At 44.6% G+C, this 18,695-nt stretch overlaps 3 protein-coding genes across 5 annotated transcripts; 1 reads left to right on the plus strand and 2 right to left on the minus strand.

Annotated features, from left to right (window-relative positions):
- Positions 1–1,497: 1,497 nt before the first annotated feature.
- Positions 1,498–10,001, minus strand: LOC101066507 (RING finger protein 145). Of its 3 annotated transcripts, none has more exons than XM_029848024.1 (12): positions 9,879–10,001; positions 8,216–8,467; positions 7,458–7,566; positions 7,252–7,343; positions 6,898–7,133; positions 6,570–6,745; positions 6,282–6,428; positions 6,009–6,191; positions 5,715–5,862; positions 5,488–5,610; positions 5,127–5,360; positions 1,498–5,010 (listed from the first exon to the last, which is right to left on the minus strand). In XM_029848024.1, exons 2-12 carry the CDS (start codon positions 8,397–8,399, stop codon positions 4,426–4,428), a joined length of 2,217 nt encoding a protein of 738 aa, XP_029703884.1. In that variant the 5' UTR covers positions 8,400–8,467; positions 9,879–10,001; the 3' UTR covers positions 1,498–4,425. The 3 variants fall into 3 exon arrangements, with proteins under 3 accessions (XP_029703884.1, XP_029703883.1, XP_003971098.1); XM_029848023.1 differs by having other exon boundaries at positions 9,795–9,978; XM_003971049.3 differs by having other exon boundaries at positions 6,288–6,428; positions 9,795–9,977.
- A 2,037-nt stretch (positions 10,002–12,038) lies between these two features.
- On the plus strand, positions 12,039–15,958 carry ublcp1 (ubiquitin-like domain containing CTD phosphatase 1). Its single transcript, XM_003971050.3, has 11 exons — positions 12,039–12,161; positions 12,519–12,777; positions 13,011–13,102; positions 13,259–13,344; positions 13,442–13,557; positions 13,742–13,840; positions 13,962–13,999; positions 14,133–14,231; positions 14,382–14,498; positions 14,583–14,710; positions 15,225–15,958. The coding sequence occupies exons 2-11, from the start codon at positions 12,624–12,626 to the stop codon at positions 15,250–15,252; spliced, it is 957 nt and encodes a 318-aa protein (XP_003971099.1). The 5' UTR covers positions 12,039–12,161; positions 12,519–12,623; the 3' UTR covers positions 15,253–15,958.
- Positions 15,915–18,174, minus strand: il12bb (interleukin 12B, b). Its single transcript, XM_003971051.3, has 9 exons — positions 18,020–18,174; positions 17,647–17,731; positions 17,455–17,556; positions 17,190–17,369; positions 17,000–17,105; positions 16,761–16,930; positions 16,472–16,632; positions 16,280–16,398; positions 15,915–16,205 (listed from the first exon to the last, which is right to left on the minus strand). The coding sequence occupies exons 2-9, from the start codon at positions 17,729–17,731 to the stop codon at positions 16,151–16,153; spliced, it is 978 nt and encodes a 325-aa protein (XP_003971100.3). The 5' UTR covers positions 18,020–18,174; the 3' UTR covers positions 15,915–16,150.
- Between the last annotated feature and the right edge of the window lie 521 nt (positions 18,175–18,695).

Genomic DNA, 18,695 nt, shown 5'->3' on the forward strand with positions numbered 1-18,695 from the left:
TCAGGAAAAGTCTTTTTGACTCTTCCCAAAAGACTCTCCCTCCCTCTCCCTCTCTCTCTCTGAAAACTAAAGACGGGCTCCCGCCCTGAGGGGGAGGAGGGGGGGGGGGGGGGAGTAGGATGGAAACGGAGAGAGGGGAGGGGACCAGAGCGGATGAGGGGAGGGTGCAGGACAGGAGGAGAGAAGAGACGCCCCCAAAACAAAAGGAGTCAGGTCCGCTTTGTGCAGCAGCCGCGGAGCTCCTCTCCTCTGTGCGCGGGCACCAGGTGAGCCGGAGCCCGCAGACACGCCTGATCCGCTGATCATCCATGATTGGAATTCACTACTGCACTTTCAGTAAAAGCTGCAGAGAACGAAACGGAGACGCCATCATCAAACGTTGACTTTTGGCAAAAAGGGCGAAGATTCCGCGCCCGACATAAAAACATTTCCGTGAAATTTGGCCCCAAAAGGTGCCAAACGTGGCAGAGTTCTAGCGGCCGAATTTCAAAGCGAGCCTCGTTTTCGGTGAAACCCGAATTAAAAGGGAAACTTCACCGCACTGACCCGCAAACCTGCACCGCACGACGGGAAACAAAAGTGACAACAACAATTAGATCAAAATAACAATATACATAATGGAGGATAATTGCTGCCAGATTTCCGCTCCTCTTTTTCTCTGCGCCATCTGTTGTCATGTAGGCCCGAGGGGGTTCCATTACAAATATTAATAGATATCTGCAACCTCCTTTGATGAAATTAATCTGCAAATATCGATCTGTGGAAGTTCAAAAGGTCAGCGGCTTTGGACGTATTCCGCCGACCCAGGAAATGATTGACAGGGCTAACTGGCGAGGCTCCTTCTTTTAATTCCCAAAGGTTATTGAAGAAACGTCCGTGACCTCGATTATGGAGAATGAATCCTTTATGCTCCGCTTTCCTTGCTTCAAGCAGTGTCGGATGTAAGCAAAGGGGTCGCAAGGGATGAAATATTGGATATTTATTCCTAAAAACGTACTCTACATTTAATAAATTCCATTTCTGGAAAGTATTTGACTTTGATGAGACTTTGCCGTTTTATGGACCTCATTGTGCGTTCACTTGAATCTCATACCTAACTTTAGTTATTTAGGATGCTCGTTCCTCCAGCCGTTAAAAGAGACCTTGAAGTTGAATATTGATGAGATCGGACTTGCGGGAGAAACGCTAAACTTCAGAAATCCAAAGTTTGAAACTGTGAAATTTTCAGGAGTTCAAAACATAAGGCAAAATAGAACAAAAGACGGATGCAGATATTAGGTTAAAATACTTCCGGACGACAGAAATAACATCAATTTACATCTGGAGCTCGTTCCTGGGATCATGAAAAACAGCGCAGCAGCGACATCGTGTGTCCGAGACCCCGAATTACAGGTAAATTGACGCCGCACGACCCGCTCGTTGTTTTTGTTTTTTAAAAGAATACTTGGCAATATTAGTTAAACAATATAGAAGCGTTAATAATCATTTGGACACAGGCTGAATCCAGTTGTCTTTATTTTATTTTTGACATTCAATTTCTGTAAAGTACAAAGACAAGGCCAGGCATTAAGTCCAAAAATCAACTGAGGAGAATTCAACAGAACACAGCTGGCATTCAGTGTCGGGTTTTATAGAGCAGACTCTCATCAAAATACTTAAATATGGACATGAAAACGCATGGCCGAGCATGGTGGGATGCGTCCAGTCAGAGGCAACTATGAGATATGATGCAGGAATTTATCTTCCAAGAAATTGATGTTTTTAAAAAAAAAAAGAAAAAAAAGTCAGATTGCGAGATGGATGTAACTTTGGTTTCCAGTATGTGATCGTAGCCAAGAGTCCAGTTGTGACAGATCCTGTTTTGGCCAAACTCTGAAAACAGCGCACTTTGGCTCTATTATTACACTACTTACAACTGTAAATCAATACAATTTAATTTACAGGGTACAAGAGTTGTAAATTATACATATGTATATGAAATATACATTTTTACCGCTCGCTTTGAGGCATAGGAAAAATGACATCACGCACTTGTGTGGCTCCAAACAAACCCTATGGTGCATTTTTGCTAAAGACAGATAAAAATTTCACAAATAATTCAAAGCAATTAATGGATTTTAACTATTACTCCGAAGTAGAGTTCATAAGCGGTCGTAAATATTGATATTAGACCACCATAAAGAGTGAAACAGTATGAATAAATACTTTTGAGTTGTTGCCCAGAAGACCAAACAGAAGCGGTGTATCTGGAGGGGTTGGCTACCAAAGATGCATCATTAAATGCCTGTTGCCAGTGACAGCCGTCAGATTCCATCATGCTGCGGGTCTGAAATGCTCCAAAATGAAAACCAGGTTATGGCAAACGTCTCGAAAAAAAAAAAAAACCCACCATTTTTGAGTCCGTAATATGGAGTCTGAGGAATGGAGCTAGTGAAAATAAGAATAGAGAAAACTATTGTGTCAGGAAAAAATGTGCAAAACATCAAACTCTACATTTAATAATAATAATAATTAAAAAAAAGACAAATGACTATACAGTATTGGTTGAACAGGTTTGATCCTACATTGCTTCTGTATTCATTTTCAAGCCTGTCACCGACACTTCACAAAATCATTAATTAAGTCATTCATAGTAACGAGAGCTCTAATAAAGGTGGCAAGTAATACTGTTAATACCTCACTCTGCGTCTCCTGTGCTGTCTGCACCATGCTGATCCCACTCCTACCAGTAGAGGGCACCGGAGTGATCACCCCAGCATGTGGACGCATCATGCGCACAGGAGGCACTGAAACGCTGGCTCACAAATCCGGAGAACCGTGTCCTCAAACGCATCTCAGCCACAAGGTTGTCTCGATTCAAAGACCGCCATCCGCCCGGGGAGAGTCCCGAGCTTGCATGTCAACCGCACTGTGGTTTAACGAAGCCGCGATGAGGAGCAACATTTCTGTACAAACAGGCCGGGCTGTTCTTCGTCATACACAAACACATCAAAAAGGTATTTGGTTGCTGACAGCCACAGGACAGCTTTGGAGCGTTGCTAATATAAATGACATTAGTGCAAGTGCAAACGCAAACCCCCTCCCCCACCCATGGGAAAAAAAGAAATGGCAGAAACATGGTAAACATAATGGTGGTGACACAACTCTATGCAACAGTGGCAACATGCTCTATGTAGAAGCGTGCACCAGGAAATGCTTCCCCAACGTTATAAGATCCTTCAATTCAGCCACTCTCAACACCCTGTGCAGACCCTTTAGCCCGACCGTGGGAAAAGACCGACGCACATGACGGCCTGTGTGCTGAACAGAAAAAATAAACAAAAAAAACCAAATTCAGTATGCTGGTACATCTTCACAGGTAAAACCAACTGAGCAACAGAAGGATGATGGGTTCTTTAAAAGGGCCGGGATTTAAAGCGCCAAACTCCAGTTAATAAGTCCATAATTTGTGGCTAATAAACCTCGGATGACTTTAACACTGCGACTTATTCAGGGTGAGTGAGTAAAGCTGAGCGGGAAGCTGGGAGAGATGAGTGTGGAGAGGAAACACTAATGAAATAACCCCAACAAACGACCACATTTGTGGCCCATTCCAGCCAATTTAAACTCCACAATCCCATCATTCCTAAAGGTCAGATACAAACTGTGATCCGTTCTTTTCTTGAAGTCAGTCACACATTGTGAATAATGTAATGCTCTTAAAAATAACATCTCTCTAAAAGTAATACAAAACTTTGGCAAGGAAGAGTGGAACCGTTTTGCTTTTTTTGCTGGGACCAGCCAAACAAGTTGGATTCAAATCTTACAGCAGTGGATGAAGGAGCAAAAGCGCCACGTGTATCTCCTGCTTAGCACCAGGCTTCAGCCTCCAGGATCACCAACGTGTTCACCGATACACATTCACGTCTCTGTCGACAGCCAAAACCCATTTTAGCTCCACAGCAAACGTGGAGCTTTGTACTCTGAAATGGCGTAAACGCAACTGTAATTCTTTAAGGCTCTCTGAGCATCTGACCCATCTCTCAACAGATCATGGCACGTGCGCGACAGCAGAGGGAACCCCCGAACACTGTGGAAAGTACAGCACTGAAGGTAGGAGGGGTGCAATCGTATGAAATGTCTGGGACTGACATGAGCCGGATTCGGGATATGTTCACTGTAGCTCCAAACAGATTTCACATTTCAAAGACAGGATGCAGCGCTAGCAGTTGTTTACATACGGGATCAAACTGAGAACTGGACCATTCCGGTGGAACAGACCCTAGACAAGAGTGATGTCACACTGGAGGACGATGGTAATCATTTCCTTTCTGCGTTGGAGTTCTATAATTTTGAAATGGGTTTGGAGTTTTTCTAGCATGACTGGCAGACGGATCGTGTGGATTGTGCTTTTATGAGCATGTGTGACCTGTGTGACGTCATGGTTCAGAGGCTGAGGGGAGGACACGGCTCCTCGGAGACGGGAGGGAGCTGGTCAGACATGGGTGCAGTAGGTGACACCTGGCTGTCCAACAAGAAGCCAGAGTTTTTTTGACAGGCTGGATCCGGTTGAGCAGAGCTGACTTTCACCGCTGAGGACAAATGGTGATGGTTGGAGGGGTGAGGGTCAGAGGAAGATGAGGAGGGCCGAGTGTTGGGCGAGAGATTATTCAATTCCTTCACGAGTGTAGATGGAGACGGGTCAGGCGATGATGAAGTCTTCTGTTGCAGAGGAGATGGAGACACGCCAGAGGCTTCTCCAGCTGGCGTTACAGTTCTGCCATCTCCCTCCCCATTCCCAACCACTGGAGCGCCATCCTTTTCCTCCCCATCAGCTGGAGCTTCATCCTGCCCTGCAGGGCTCTGATTGGCTGCTGGGGGATCTTGATTGGGACCAGCGGGGCCAGTTGGTGACTGGCTCTTGAGCTGCGAGTGACAAAGTGGACACGTCTCCTGGACGTAGAGCCATTTCTTCAGACAGCCAGCATGAAAGAAATGGCTGCATGGAGTGATCACAGCACTGTTCATGTCCTAGAAGGAATGAGCACAAACGCATAAGCCCCTCGTCTTTTCAGGTTTGATTTTGAAATGCTTTGGATTTTAATACCACCTTACAACTCTAAGGCATGTGGCTACGCAGCGCCTACCTGGTAGCAGATAGCGCAGATGTCGTTGTACTGTTCCAGCTGTGCGTTGCTGGCCGTGGGGAGGCTCTTGATCTTGTTGACAGCATCTCTCCTGAGCAGGAAGCTCTGCCAGCCCAGCTGGGCTCTGAGCCAGACGTTATAGTAGGAGTGCACCAAGATGATGGTGCTCCCCATTACGCTCCACTCACCAAAGACGGTCTCTGACACACCGTAGCACACCACACACACGGCAACCTGCCACACAGAGGGAGGAAAGGCTTTACAAATCTAGGGTAATGTGACCTTTGGGTTTTGGAGGGTGTGGAGCAACGGCTCAGTTATGCGCGTCCCATGATGCCGCACGTTTGATGGTCACGCTCACCAGGAACTCCAGCAATCTGTACGTCCCGTTAACGTAGTAGATGACTTCATCCATGTTCTCCACTGGAGCCTTGCGGAACTCTTCCACCATGAAGAGAACATAAATCAGCAACGTACCGAGGACCTACAGACGAGAGGAGGGGATTTCCATGTCTATCACTTCAGAGATGAAGAATTCACCAGTTTTATTGTACTGTACGATGATCACAAGCTCAGAACGTGTGTTACCTGCAGTGAGGTGAGGATGGAGGAGGAGATGATGATGAGGAGCCAGAAGTCCATGTGGAAGAACTGGCAGATCATATAGGCCATGTAGGCCGGGAAAATCAGCAGGAACAGGCACAGAGACACTGCTCTGAAGTGCTTCCATAGACTCCTGAAGCCCAGAAAAGGAAGGAAAAGAGGACATAATTAGCCTTATCTGCACCAATATGGTGTACGTTCAAAGCTCCAAGGTTAAAAAGACAGACAAAGACAGCAGACAAAAAAAGCCCAAAACTCCAGCTACATATTCGGCCTCACTTGTCTCTGGATGCTCCCAGGGCCAGAACAATTGGGTCAGCTATCTCCAACATTGACTGCAGGATGGAAGCAACGACAATGAAGAGGATGATGGACAGGAGGAACGCTCTGTGAATGACCTGAAGTTCAATAAGTCCGGTCTGGACAGCGAGGATCAGCAGCGTGATGCCTTCTGTCATCCCCCTGCAGAGAGACAAAACACGGACGTGCCAAACGCTGGACGCTGCAGCCAAAGACGGACAAGATCCCAGGCGTATACACGCAGGCACCTACTCAGACCTGTGCATGGTGTTGTCATTCATGAAGGCTCGGTAACCTTGAAGATAGAACTTGCAGAGGGTAAGAACTCCCAGAGCAATGAAGGAGACTGTGAAAACGAGGCCCAGCAGGGAGTATGGCGTACTGCAACATTCTGCAATACTGTGGACAAGAACCGACAGAGGTACACAGGTGGATTCTCCTGATTACCATATTTTTTAAAGACCAAAAAAAAAAATGTTGACATTTATTAAAAAAAACTCTCAGTCACTGATGAGGCAACTGCAGCTGCAGTGGTTTTACCTGGTAAGAAAGAGAAACAAGAGCCTTTCTCTTGAGGTAGGCTGATCTCTGGTGCTGAAGTAGGAGTAGATCTGCAGGGCAAACAGCAGAAGCCAGAAACACATAAAGAGAACCGGCAGGACCAGCTGGTTCCACAGAGACATCCCCAGAGCCAACAGGCCATACACTTCCACCACCTGGGAAGCAGAGAGGCATGTAGACATGAGGTAACGGGATAAAGATGGAAGGACATTAATCCAACATATGAGGAAATCTCTCTCAGGACCGTCGGACTCAAAAGCTGTCACAAACCTGCATGTAACTCAAACACACATCACTATTTTATTACCTGAGCCAGCTCCCTGTAGGCAGTCTTTGCCAGATTGTATGGTACCAACAAGTTGGACGCCAGGAAATACATGACTTCCAGGCCAGTGAAAATCATCGAGAACTTATTGATGAAGACGATGGTCTCTAGGGGGACCAGACACAGTCTGGCCACCAGGGGGAGGAGGTGAGCAGAGAACAGCCAAATCCTCTTGGTCTGCATCACACAGGAACATAAAGTACAGACCACCAACTGACCTGGAGAAGCGATGAAAGAAAAGTCTGAGCTCCTTTTCATGCCCAAGACTGCATCATTTCATTTAATTACTACCTTGCCACGCAGGGTAGACAAGAGTATCGTTGCGTAATACTATACCTATGAGAGCGGTGGTGAATCTGTTCATGGACAAAGGCTCCAAATATACCGGCCCTTCAAAACCCGATTCTAGTTCACTGCGAACATAATCCCTGACAAAAGCAGGACGAAACTCTCAATTTACAGGAAACCTTACTGGAATATACACCAGTGACCTATGCAAAGATGTGCATCCTTTCATTTGAACAAACAGGATGTAAACTTACCTCGACACTTGGTGGCCTGCAAACAACAGCAGGGCCGTAAGGACGTATAGGTACAGTTTAACCAAATGCTGCCGGGGCAGAGTCAGAAGCACTAAGCTTAGGATGTAACCTGTAGGAGACACAGAGATAAGCAAGATAAACAGAAAATTATTGAATGACATCACTGAGGTAAAGTTCTCAGTGTCCCTGCTGCTACTTTGAGATTGCTAAAAAAGTGTTAGACAGTTTGCAGAGGGCTTTAGGGGAAGTCTTTCCCAACAGAAAAAAAAACAGTTATTGCACTGAGGCGTCCCCTTTAATTCTTTTGTCCTCCCACAACACACATACCAGGCCCATTGGCTCATTTAACCAGCTGCAGCCCAGGCTGGCAAAATACACACGCACACAAAGGTCTGCATCTGCGTTGGCTGCTGAAATTTAGCCGTAGCTGAGTCAACTTACTTCACTGTTACTGGAATTAAATGAGACATGTGATGACTGTTTGGTTTATGTCTGCTAACAGCCAAAGGATTATTATAGATGTCAGTATTCAGCATGCAAGGAAAGTGCATGACAAATACAAGTAAATTTAGATTTGCATATCTGATGGGCCACGATTTGAATGGGGTTAGTGTGAGACTGAGCTAAATAAGTGCAGCTAAATATGGAAAGACAATAATCCCCAAGTCTGACGTGCTTTTGTATTTGCTTCCCATTTAATCTTTTAAGAAATGTTAATACAGGGAACTATGTATTTAAGATAGACTGTGTGTACTGACCTACATAGTGCAGGTAAAGTGCCAGGTACTTATATTGAAATAAAGGATTGTTGGAGAGGCTGGAACGTTGAATCTTCTGGAAAAAGGAGCTGACATCCCACCGGTACAAGACATCCAGCAGCATGATGCTGGGAACACGCAGGCCCACATTGAGCACTGCTTCTACGCGGTCCTTCACTGCCATGTCCTCGGCTTAATCTCTGCTCTGTAGGCTGAAGCGACCCCTATACGACGACTTTAACAGAGGGCGCACTGCAGAGACGGAGACATGGGAGACACAGGAGAATTAAACAACCGCTACAGAGGATGACCGTAGATTACCGAAACAAAGGGGAAGGAGGAAGAGAGGTCAGACGAATTCATCACTTAAACAGAATGTAACAGAATCATCAAACTGAAACTGAAAGCAAAAGTAAGCACACAATGACACCAAGAAAGGTAACAGTACAGACGGGATGGAACAGTTCCCGTTCCTGCAGAGTACATTTGCAGTAAGGTACAGGGTTGAAAGGTCAAGCTCTGAGGATGGGAAGCGGCCAGGAAACATGGCATAAAAGACAGACTTCGGTGCGATGGCTTGATCTGCAGCCAAACCAAGAGTTTGAGGGATACTTAAGATACGAAACACTGGATGATGTCCAGCTTGGGGAGGACCCCACGCACACTGCTGGCAGAAACAACAGGACGCTGAGGGTGTCAACAATGACTCTCCCACGTTTCTGGCCTCATTGGAAAGCCAAAATCTGCTCCCAAGCCGTCAGTAGCAGGTTTTTTAATCCATTAACCTCGCCTACCGCGTCTGGAGCATAAGGCCTTATGTAACTGTAATCAGCAGGACTATCAGTGCTTAGAGAACATCACTTCGTAGAATACGATCTTATATAACGCGGCCGTCTAGCGCTGGATATTTGTCTGTCCTGGTATAAACGGGAGGAAATGCTGGCACGAATTGTACCATTTATGCATTATTATTGTTTTCCTTTGCGGTTGCAACAAACAGGCAGGGAGAGTCGCATCGACCGGGCCACGTCGTGAACTCTAGTAACCCCCGGGTCTGCTCGGTGCTGCTGGTGGTGGTGGTGTGTGTGTGTGTGTGTGTGTGTGTGTGTGTGTGTGTGTGTGTGTGTGAGGGGGGGGGGCAGCTACGTCGCAAATGACTGCATCGTTTTGCTAACTAGACGGTTTTCTCTGGTGCAGCCAGGCGCGTCCACCACTCCGACAATCAACTTTGGCTTGTCTGGGGCTTCGCGTTGGTGTCATGTGTGCGGTCTGGAGGCGATATGCAGCGAGCAAGACGCGGCCACTGTTGTCACAATTACAGCTACCGTAGTCACGTAGCATCGCCTTCAATTAGACACAGTCTCGCCTCCGCACAACAGCCACCGAGTTCAGACGAAAACAACCGTCTCCACACGGTTCCAAACCCAATGGCTTTGGCTAATAACTTTATAAAACAACAACGCCTCTGTAGCTACTACGTGCAGCCGTGGGTGTTAGCCCTGCTAACAGGCAAACTGAGCCATTCGGAGCTAGCTATGGCGCACAGCCAAGACTGGAAGGAGAAAATACGAAAACTTACGTATAAGGGACGTCGAGCACAGTACGTAAAGTAGTTTCTGAGTGTTTGTCCGGTCGGATATCGACCATTTTAACTCGGCAGTACCTCGGTTAGCGCTGGTGTCGACGGAGGCGCCACACACAGGAGAGATGCGGCCGATCCGCTCATTTCACTCAGCAGCCATTATACTCAAGTACCGAGGAGGATGATCTGAGCATGCGCAGAGCGCTGGGTTGATTCCATCTATGGGCCCTGGGAGTGTGATGTCCTGTACGTTTATGTATGTTTATGGAGCCCACTTCTCACAACTGTCAGAGGGGCTCTGAGTTACTAGTAATAAATGAATTTAGCTGACAAAATATTGGATAGTATATCTGACTGTCATAGAACACATCTAGTCAATTATTTATTTAAACATCAAATATATATACCATACGAAACAATATTCTTATTTGGGGGAAAAAAACTGAATTCCGTTTTAATGCCTCAATACAAATTTTAACAACTAAAATATTCATCATTCCCTCACAAATCAGCGGATCCACACCCAACACACACATGCGCACAGCCAGCAATAACAAAAGAAAATGACAAGCGGTGCTACATCATCTACCACGGAACTGACTCTTTCGGGGCGACTGTCTTCTGAGGGGCTGATGATCCCACCTGCTCAAATCCATCAGCACTGCATCTGTGCTCGTCCACACACCACCTGAAGGGTTGAACTGGCCAAATCAGAGTGGCCAGTCGATGTATTACACTCTTTTGTACATTTTGATCCATTCAGCTTCTTTTGCGCCTCACGTGAACACCACTTTGGATGACTGGTTTCTTTGGCATGTTTTTGGTGTTATCCAACACTGGGATCCTCAGAAGATCTCCTATAGGAAGGACGTCCCTGTGCAAAGTTTTGAGCTTCCCCTTCCCATGAGTAACCAGGATAGTTTGGCATCTTATTTACGACCACATAAGGGACATCATATCAGAGACTGCCTAGTTTGTTTGCCCTTCAACCCAAGATTTTTAAATAATACTCAGTCACAGGTTCTAAATTGTGGAAACTGACTCTCTGGTCAAAGGTCTTTTGTTTGGGAGGAGTTGGTTTGGGTGGTTTCTCCATTGGGGCATGTCCCTAAACATACATCCAGTGGGAATCTTGATGTTTTTTTGTTTTTTTTTTACTCCTGGTTTAAGGTGGCTAACATAGATGTGTTCTATTGAAGTGTTCTGGTTGTGGATCACCCTGGGGGTGGTAGAGGGTGGTCTGTGACTTGTGTATGTCCAATATTGTCAGGTGTTCCTGCTCACTTCCAGAATATTGAGACAATCATTTAAAAATAAAATAAAATAAAATACTGATGCTACAGACAGCAACGTATCCTAACTGATCTTTACACCTGTGCCATGCGTCTCCAAACCTCCTCCCCTCGTCTGTCTCACTTCCCAAAAACAAAGAAAACCAACAGATGCCCCTCATCCACCTCAACTAATCACACATCAGTACTACACCCTTCCTCATTAGCCATGAGCTGGTTCAAAATAAAATAAAATAAAATATATAACAAAGCATCTGTGTGTCTTAAACATTATAACTCATATGAAATATTACTTTTTGTGCTTTTAACAGTTGAAAGATAAACATTGTTCTGATTAATAGAAATTTTAGCTGGGTTACATTTTTATTTTGTGGCCATGTCAGTACAGAACCCATCTAAGGATTTGGACTTTTTGGTTGTCTGTATCAGGATATGACATTTATATAGCTTCCTTTAGGTTCTGCCAGCGTTAAAGTGAAAGTTGAAATGCACTAATGTACTTCACAATAAAGTGCGTATTGGAATCAATTGTTGCTGAAACTTTTGGGAAAGCCGGTCACTAAAGTATTTAAATGCTGTTTCAATTGCACCCCGAAGCCTCCTGAACTGGGGTACACTAAAATCACTGTTGTCAAAGGAATGACAGCTGCTACAGCAACAAATAAATACATAGAGCCAAAGCAAACACTGATATACTAGTTACATGGGAGAAAAAAGTCCAGTTGTGGACAGATCCTGTTGACCTCGGAGCACAACTGTGTCAATAAGGGAGAGGTTTTTCTAAGGGATTGAAATTATACAATTAAAATTTAACATGCAACCTCAGCCAAGACGTTTAAATTCATGGTATATGATCATAATATACCCTTAATTATTTTTGTTTGTTTGTTTTTCAGGTTTTGTGTCACGTTATTATGGTTACATGTTTAGCATGGAAACCATACGTTTTGACGACGTCACTTCCGGTCTCGTTCCGAACGCCCGGAAAAGCAGGGCGCCGCTCGTTGAATGAAACAGAACGGCAACACTTCATTCACTGTCCAAACTTCTCGGTACTATTTGCCCACATTCGGTAAGCTATCTGCTGGATCCGCCTGGTAAAGATACTAAACCTTGCACGCTAAAGTTAGCTGGCTGGCTAGTTACCGCCTCTGTTTTCGTGGCTGCTAATCAGTGTTAGCCAACTCGTGCTAAAAATATCAACATCAGGGGTTGTCAGTCTTTTCTGATTAAATGGCCTTTGTATCTCGAACTAGCCGGCCAACATAACACGTCACTGTCATAAACAATGTCATGTTTTAGTGACTATTGGTTCTCTCTGTCTGGTCTTCTGCTGTATCTCTACCAACTTACATTGTATCATCCTGATGTGTCTCCTCTTACTCCTCCTTTTCCCCTTTGATGTGCTTGTTTGATGGTGACGCTGTAGCTGGATACATCTACTCAAAACTTTTTGAGCTCCTCTGAACACCTGATTCAAAATCCTCCAGCCAAGAGTGTGTGTGTTTGTGTGTGGAGAGCCCTCGTGTGTGCCATGTCAGTGTCAGTGATCATTAAGTGGGGAGGTCAAGAGTACTCCATCAGCTCTCTGTCTGAGGAGGACACTGTGATGGACCTGAAGCAGTCCATCAAGAGCCTGACTGGTGTGCTGCCAGAGAGACAGAAGCTACTGGGACTAAAAGTCAAAGGTGAGGGAGCATCAGTTATCACATAGGATATATTCCGGAATGGGGGGGTACAATAGGACATATGATATGATATTCATACTCAGACATATTCAATGTCTGTTTTTTATAAGTAGTAGTGTTGTAGATCATTGAAATATGTTCTCTGAACCCCCCCCCAATGGCATCCATTAACTAATGCTTTAATGTACATTTTGTAATTTTATATATATGTGTGTGTTTAATCTGTATTCCAGGGAAACCTGCAGAAGATGAAGTAAAATTAGGCTCGCTGAAGCTGAAGCCCAACACCAAGATTATGATGATGGGCACAAGAGAAGAGAGTCTGGTAGGTGACTGGCATATGAAGAAATTACTGTGTACGCTGAGTAATTTGCGCTTGTGCCAGACATATTATTTACTCTTAAACTTGTGTGATTAATGTGTTGTGTTGTGTTTGAAGAGCAACTCATTTCAAACTGCTCCTATGCTTCTTTCCCTGTAGGAAGAGGTTCTAGCCCCACATCCCGAGAATGATGATGTGGTCAATGATTTTGACATCGAGGAGGAGGTTATTGAAGTGGAGAACAGGTTTGAAAATTCTTACTTGATTTGTATGAAATGAATCGGACAGTTGAGAAGGAAAGCTATATTTACTTTTATTTTGTAAAACTTTGTGTCTCCAAAGAGAGGAAAATCTGGCTAAAATTGCTCGCAGAGTAAAAGATTATAAGGTGGAGGAACTCAACCCTCCCAGGGAAGGAAAGAGGCTTCTGGTCCTGGATGTGGACTACACGTTGTTTGGTGAGTTGCTTATTTAACACAGAGTTAATCATAGTTTTTATGCAGCATTTTAAATAATTGCGGGTGTGATTTAAATGATGGTTACGTCAAATGGATATTTACCCTCACCCCCCTAAATATTCTCTTTAGAGAAATAGGAATAAAAGTCAGCTCATACTTTTATATTATCTAATTATGTGTTTAGATCACAAGTCATGTGCAGAATCGGGCCAGGAGCTGATGAGACCATACCTCCATGAGTTTTTGACATCTGCCTATGAGGACTATGACATTGTCATTTGGTGTAAGGGGCTTCTCTCATCTTTCTTTCTTCTTTCTTGTTGCATTATTGTTGGTGAATAGTAACTACCACCATATTCTTCTGGTGCAATTTTGTCAAATATACATGTGCTGTCTGTTTTTAGCTGCAACAAGTATGAAGTGGATTGATGCCAAGATGAAGGTAAGAGTTCATATTCGTGAGATGTTGCCATTTTCGTCCAGTAGGTGGCAGTGTTGGTCCGTTTAAGCAGCAATGTTAGAGTTTAGAGCCGAACAGCGACAACGACTGTGCCCATTTTTGCCCGTGTGTGCAGGAGTTGGGAGTGACAGACAACCCAAACTACAAGATAACATTTATGTTGGACAGTGCTGCCATGATCACAGTACACACCCCCAAAAGAGGAGTTGTGGAGGTGGGTGTAGTGAGTATGACGGCTGCAAGCAGTGGTGTCATGGAACTGTGTGTCGCACAGTCCAGAGGAAATTGGTTTATTATGTAATTATTATCTATTGAACTTCCCTTTTAATGCTGTTTGTTGCTTTTTTCCGGATGGTGTTCTCAGGTAAAGCCGCTTGGTGTGATATGGGGAAAGTACGGAGAGTTTTACAACAGGAGGAACACCATAATGTTTGACGACATTGGCCGAAACTTCCTTATGAATCCACAGAACGGACTAAAGGTAAGTGGCCAGCCATCATCCTCATTATCATCATCTTCCTCCTCGTCATTTCCAGGATTACGCAAGACTGTTTCCTGCCATTAGATCCGGCCATTCATGAAGGCCCACCTGAACAGAGAGAAAGACAGGGAGTTGTATAAACTATCCCAATACCTCAAAGAAATCGCCAAGCTGGAAGACTTCAGTGGGCTCAATCACAAACACTGGGAGAGGTAAACACAGACCCCGATCAGCACACATTAATAACACCAACAGCTGGAGTGAACTGGCCCATGTTTGCTTAGCAAACACTTGATCCTGACTGGGGTTTGTGCCACAGTAACCGTCCAAGAAATGCCAGCGGAACGGTGATAAAGGGTTCTATTTGGAGTCGGTGTCGGCGTTCTCTAGATCTAAAGCAGCTTTAGCATCCATCAATAATCAGACTGATGATGCCCTGAGAGGTTCTTCCTATAAAGATCCTTGAGATCTGTCTTTGTCGGCTGGGCTTCCATGGATTTCGAGTGGGATTTGGAAGCTTAAACTGCCTTCACCTCCTGAGTCTTATTTTGATGGAGGGAAGGAAGGATGACCTTCCACCAAGGTGCTGTGGTACCATAGGAGAGTTGTTTGAGACAGTTGCGTGGCAGTTGTCACACCTTTAATCCTGCTAAGACCAACGTCAAGACTGCGTCCATTGCCTGAAAGTCACAGAATGAATGTAAATATGTCTTTCTGATCCTACAGGTACTTATCAAAGAGACAGCACCACTGAAGAAGGATGTCAACCTCAGCAATGATCTGCACTACGACATCCTCATCCAGCTGTCCATTAGCTCAGGACTGAAGCGGGCTTCTCAGTTTCCATATTTGCATGTTCTGTCTCTAAAATCTCCCACATTTTCCTCCAATACAACAGAACTTATTATCAGTCAGTGGGGCTGAAATGAAATTCATATTTTTTTATTTAGGTGACACAATCCACTGTGGCCCAGTGCTGCACTGTATGACTACATCAGTCAGGAATCTGTAAGCAGTGGCTGAAATAACATCTATTTTATATCTGCATATTTTGTTTGCCTGAGCGAGGGAATGCCTAGAATTTTCTTCCCATAGATACAAGCTAGCTACGATGCCTCACTGGACTGTTATTCTTAAGGATAGACTTTCTTTTTCTTTTGCTTTAGTTGAAGCAGAATTCTTTAGCCTGTGTCTCGTTTAGGGCGTTTATTAGTTTAATAATGGTCAAAAATAAAAGTATTAGTATTATAAGTGAGCTGATAATAATTGCCATTCATGAACACTGACAGCAAGGTTTGAAATATTTTGGTCCCTTTTAATGAGAGGAATAATTTTTTTCTTATTTGTGAAGGAGGATGAAATTATTATTATTAATGAGATGGTCTATGGAACTTTGTGTTTTTCTCATAATACTCGACAACATGGTTGTACATATGACAATAAATCCTTTTTGTACCAATGTTGCTTGCAAATATTTTATTTTAAATATCAGTTTAATTCATATTAATGTTTTATCAGAAGACATAGAAAAGGGAATAAATAAATAGATCTTAATCGCGTTTACAAAAATATAGTAATTATGTCACCTTTCAAAGGGGAGAGATAAATACTGTACAAGTCTACATTCGTTCCAACACAGACGAGTTATGAAGTCATTTCCTCTGTCCAGGTGAGAGAGGCTGGCAGCCGGCTTCCTCCTTGGTCACTCTGGAATGGAGCGAGTCAGTGTGAAAAATAAAGAACCTTTCATCAGTCGGCAAAGATCTTAGGATAGCACTTACACGCAGCTGCTCCAGGGGCCAAAGGGGCCTTGGGTGTACTTGTCTTGAGCTCTCACGCAGAACACGTACTTCTTAGCTTTGACATTGACTTCAAACTTCGTGTCATCTGTGGTGTTCACCTGCGTTGAAAGAGTCCGCGCAAAGTCGTAAACAGCTTAAAACTGGAATATTCGTCGCCCACGTGTCACTTACCAGGATGGCAGTGTTGCTGTCACAGGGGTGATTGTGGCGGACCACCCTGTACTGGAAGTTCAGGCCATAGAAGGAGCAGGGCTTCTCCCAGGAGTCGGGGTAGCTCCAACTGAACACCTTTGCATTGTCCATCTGCAGGTTAGACAGCGCCCCCGGCCTCACTGAGCAGGATAAGAGAAGTGAAACAGTGAGCAGGATGTGGCAGGAGTGCAACCGAAACATGAAGGTACAGAGCCTGCCACTTCTTTTTATTTTATTTTTACCTACGTAAAAGAATGCAACCACTCACCAATATCTTTCAGATAAAAGGCCTTTGTGTAGGTTTCTAGGCGGGAGTAACTGTGTACGTGGATGGTGAAGAGGATGTGGTGCTGCTCCTCTTTGTACGAGCAGCTGTTATCTTGACACAGAACACCTGATCCACCAGCATCCAGCTCACAAGGAATTTGCTGCCCGTTCCTGCAGTAAAGTTTGATATAAATACTCCTCATAAGACAGAAAGCTTAGAAGAACGAACGAAGGAATCACCGTGTAGCCTGTAAGAGCAGCACAGCAGCGTTGGATCTGGAGTCAGCTCTTGTCCAGGAACAGCGAAATGGGCCGGTGTAGTTGGGTGCAGAGCAGTGGATGTGCCCTGGGGGAACAGAGGAGCGTTTAGAACCACCACAGCTTTCAAACACACACACACACATCACACACTCAGTCTCCCTGAACCTGCCTTCTTCAGGGGACTTCTCCTTCAGGATGACCCTCTCCTCTGAGTCCAGTTGGATGAAAATGATGGTGTGGTTGAGGTACTGTCCACCCGGGCTGAGGTGACAGGAGTAGTTCCCGCCCTCCATCTCTTCTACCAGAACCGTGATGCGGTTCCCCTTCAGAGGCGGGTTCAGCTCCATTCCTGAAACACCGGCATAGGTCAGAGATGCGCCGCGGCTACTTTAGCGCCCCAAAATGTTTCATTTAACCGGCATCCCTTCTGTTACCGTCTTTTTTCCAAAACACATCCTGGGTGAGGTTGTCTCTCCCGCAGACAAGTGGAACCTCCTCTTCGGTTCTCCCTCTGTGTGGCACCTTCAGGACCACAACTGTGAATCACAATGTGGGAAAAGCATTACGCTGCAGGTGAAACAACAGCAGAAGAACGCAGATAACTCATTTAGGAAGAAACCACTGACCGTGATCCACCAGGGGTTCGATGCTGACGTCAGAGCTGGCGTAGCACACTCCTCCAAACAGGACCACCAGAAACAAAAAGTTCATCTGGGAAAAACAAGACAATAACAATATTGGAGCTTTAAGTGGACTATTTGATCAATAAAGCTTTCAAAAAAGAAATGATTGGCTTTAGGTTAATCAAGTATCTGTGGCTAAAGTTAGTATAAATACATATGGGATACCAGACTGTGCTGCTCACCAAATATAATGAATGACCTTGATTCAAAATAACTAGAAAAATATAAATAACTTGCTATTTCACAAAGAATTCCTTCAGAGATTAATGGCTATCATGGTTTTTACGAGACTTTATGAGAGGTGATTCGATCTTACCGTGTGAGTGGATTAAGTTTCAGATCACCGAAGGTTGACTCCGTGCAGCAGAGATGCGCCTACAGCTCTGGTTCAGCTGTCTGTGTGTTTGCAAGCTGTCACCGTTTATATATAGGGCAGAAGCAGAAGGTTGAAGAGGGAAAAAAAAAAAAAACCCAGGAAACATGATGATGAAGTGATCTCTCTGAGAGTTACCTGTGGCCACAATTACACCAAACTAACAGGAACAACACAGAATCGTTACAAGCACCACGTTTTTACCCATCGATTAATAACATTATCTGTCTAATTGGGAGGAAGATCATCAAATTCACCACAAGCACAATAGCCCATTGATGTGTGCAGCATGTGGGATGAGGAACAAGGTCACAGCAACAATAGAGACAGAAACCTCTGGAAGAGGGAACTCGACATGCAACAATAACTGGGGAAACTGGCAAGTGAATTTCTCAAGAATCAGAAGGCGAATGTTTCATGGATTGTGGAAGAAGAAGAGGAATAGAGCAATTTTGGTTAAATAAATCAGAAAAACCATAACAGTCTATGGGTCTCAGACTCATGGGTTCGTTTTACACTGAAGAAAATACGTCAAAAGTACAGGTGGACACTGTGGTGTACTCTGTTCTGCTCTGGTGAACAGCTCTAAGGTAAAGGTGCCGGGTGACACTTTCGTGGG

This window comes from Takifugu rubripes, chromosome 15, assembly GCF_901000725.2.
Source record: "Takifugu rubripes chromosome 15, fTakRub1.2, whole genome shotgun sequence".
Lineage (NCBI taxonomy): Eukaryota > Metazoa > Chordata > Actinopteri > Tetraodontiformes > Tetraodontidae > Takifugu > Takifugu rubripes.

What these genes read in the sequence shown, in the direction of transcription:
- LOC101066507 (XM_029848024.1), bottom strand. Translation starts at nt 8,399, where the DNA reads ATGGCAGTGAAGGACCGCGTAGAAGCAGTGCTCAATGTGGGCCTGCGT. An exon ending in CCTACAGGGAGCTGGCTCAG is followed by an intron (nt 6,746 to 6,897) that starts GTAATAAAATAG and finishes TCTGCTTCCCAG; the next exon opens with GTGGTGGAAGTGTATGGCCT. An exon ending in ACAGATTGCTGGAGTTCCTG is followed by an intron (nt 5,361 to 5,487) that starts GTGAGCGTGACC and finishes TCTGTGTGGCAG; the next exon opens with GTTGCCGTGTGTGTGGTGTG.
- ublcp1 (XM_003971050.3), top strand. Translation starts at nt 12,624, where the DNA reads ATGTCAGTGTCAGTGATCATTAAGTGGGGAGGTCAAGAGTACTCCATC. An exon ending in CTATGACATTGTCATTTGGT is followed by an intron (nt 13,841 to 13,961) that starts GTAAGGGGCTTC and finishes GTCTGTTTTTAG; the next exon opens with CTGCAACAAGTATGAAGTGG. An exon ending in ATCCACAGAACGGACTAAAG is followed by an intron (nt 14,499 to 14,582) that starts GTAAGTGGCCAG and finishes TCCTGCCATTAG; the next exon opens with ATCCGGCCATTCATGAAGGC.
- il12bb (XM_003971051.3), bottom strand. Translation starts at nt 17,731, where the DNA reads ATGAACTTTTTGTTTCTGGTGGTCCTGTTTGGAGGAGTGTGCTACGCC. An exon ending in ACAGCAACACTGCCATCCTG is followed by an intron (nt 16,399 to 16,471) that starts GTAAGTGACACG and finishes CTTTCAACGCAG; the next exon opens with GTGAACACCACAGATGACAC. An exon ending in GGCCCCTGGAGCAGCTGCGT is followed by an intron (nt 16,206 to 16,279) that starts GTAAGTGCTATC and finishes GCTCCATTCCAG; the next exon opens with AGTGACCAAGGAGGAAGCCG.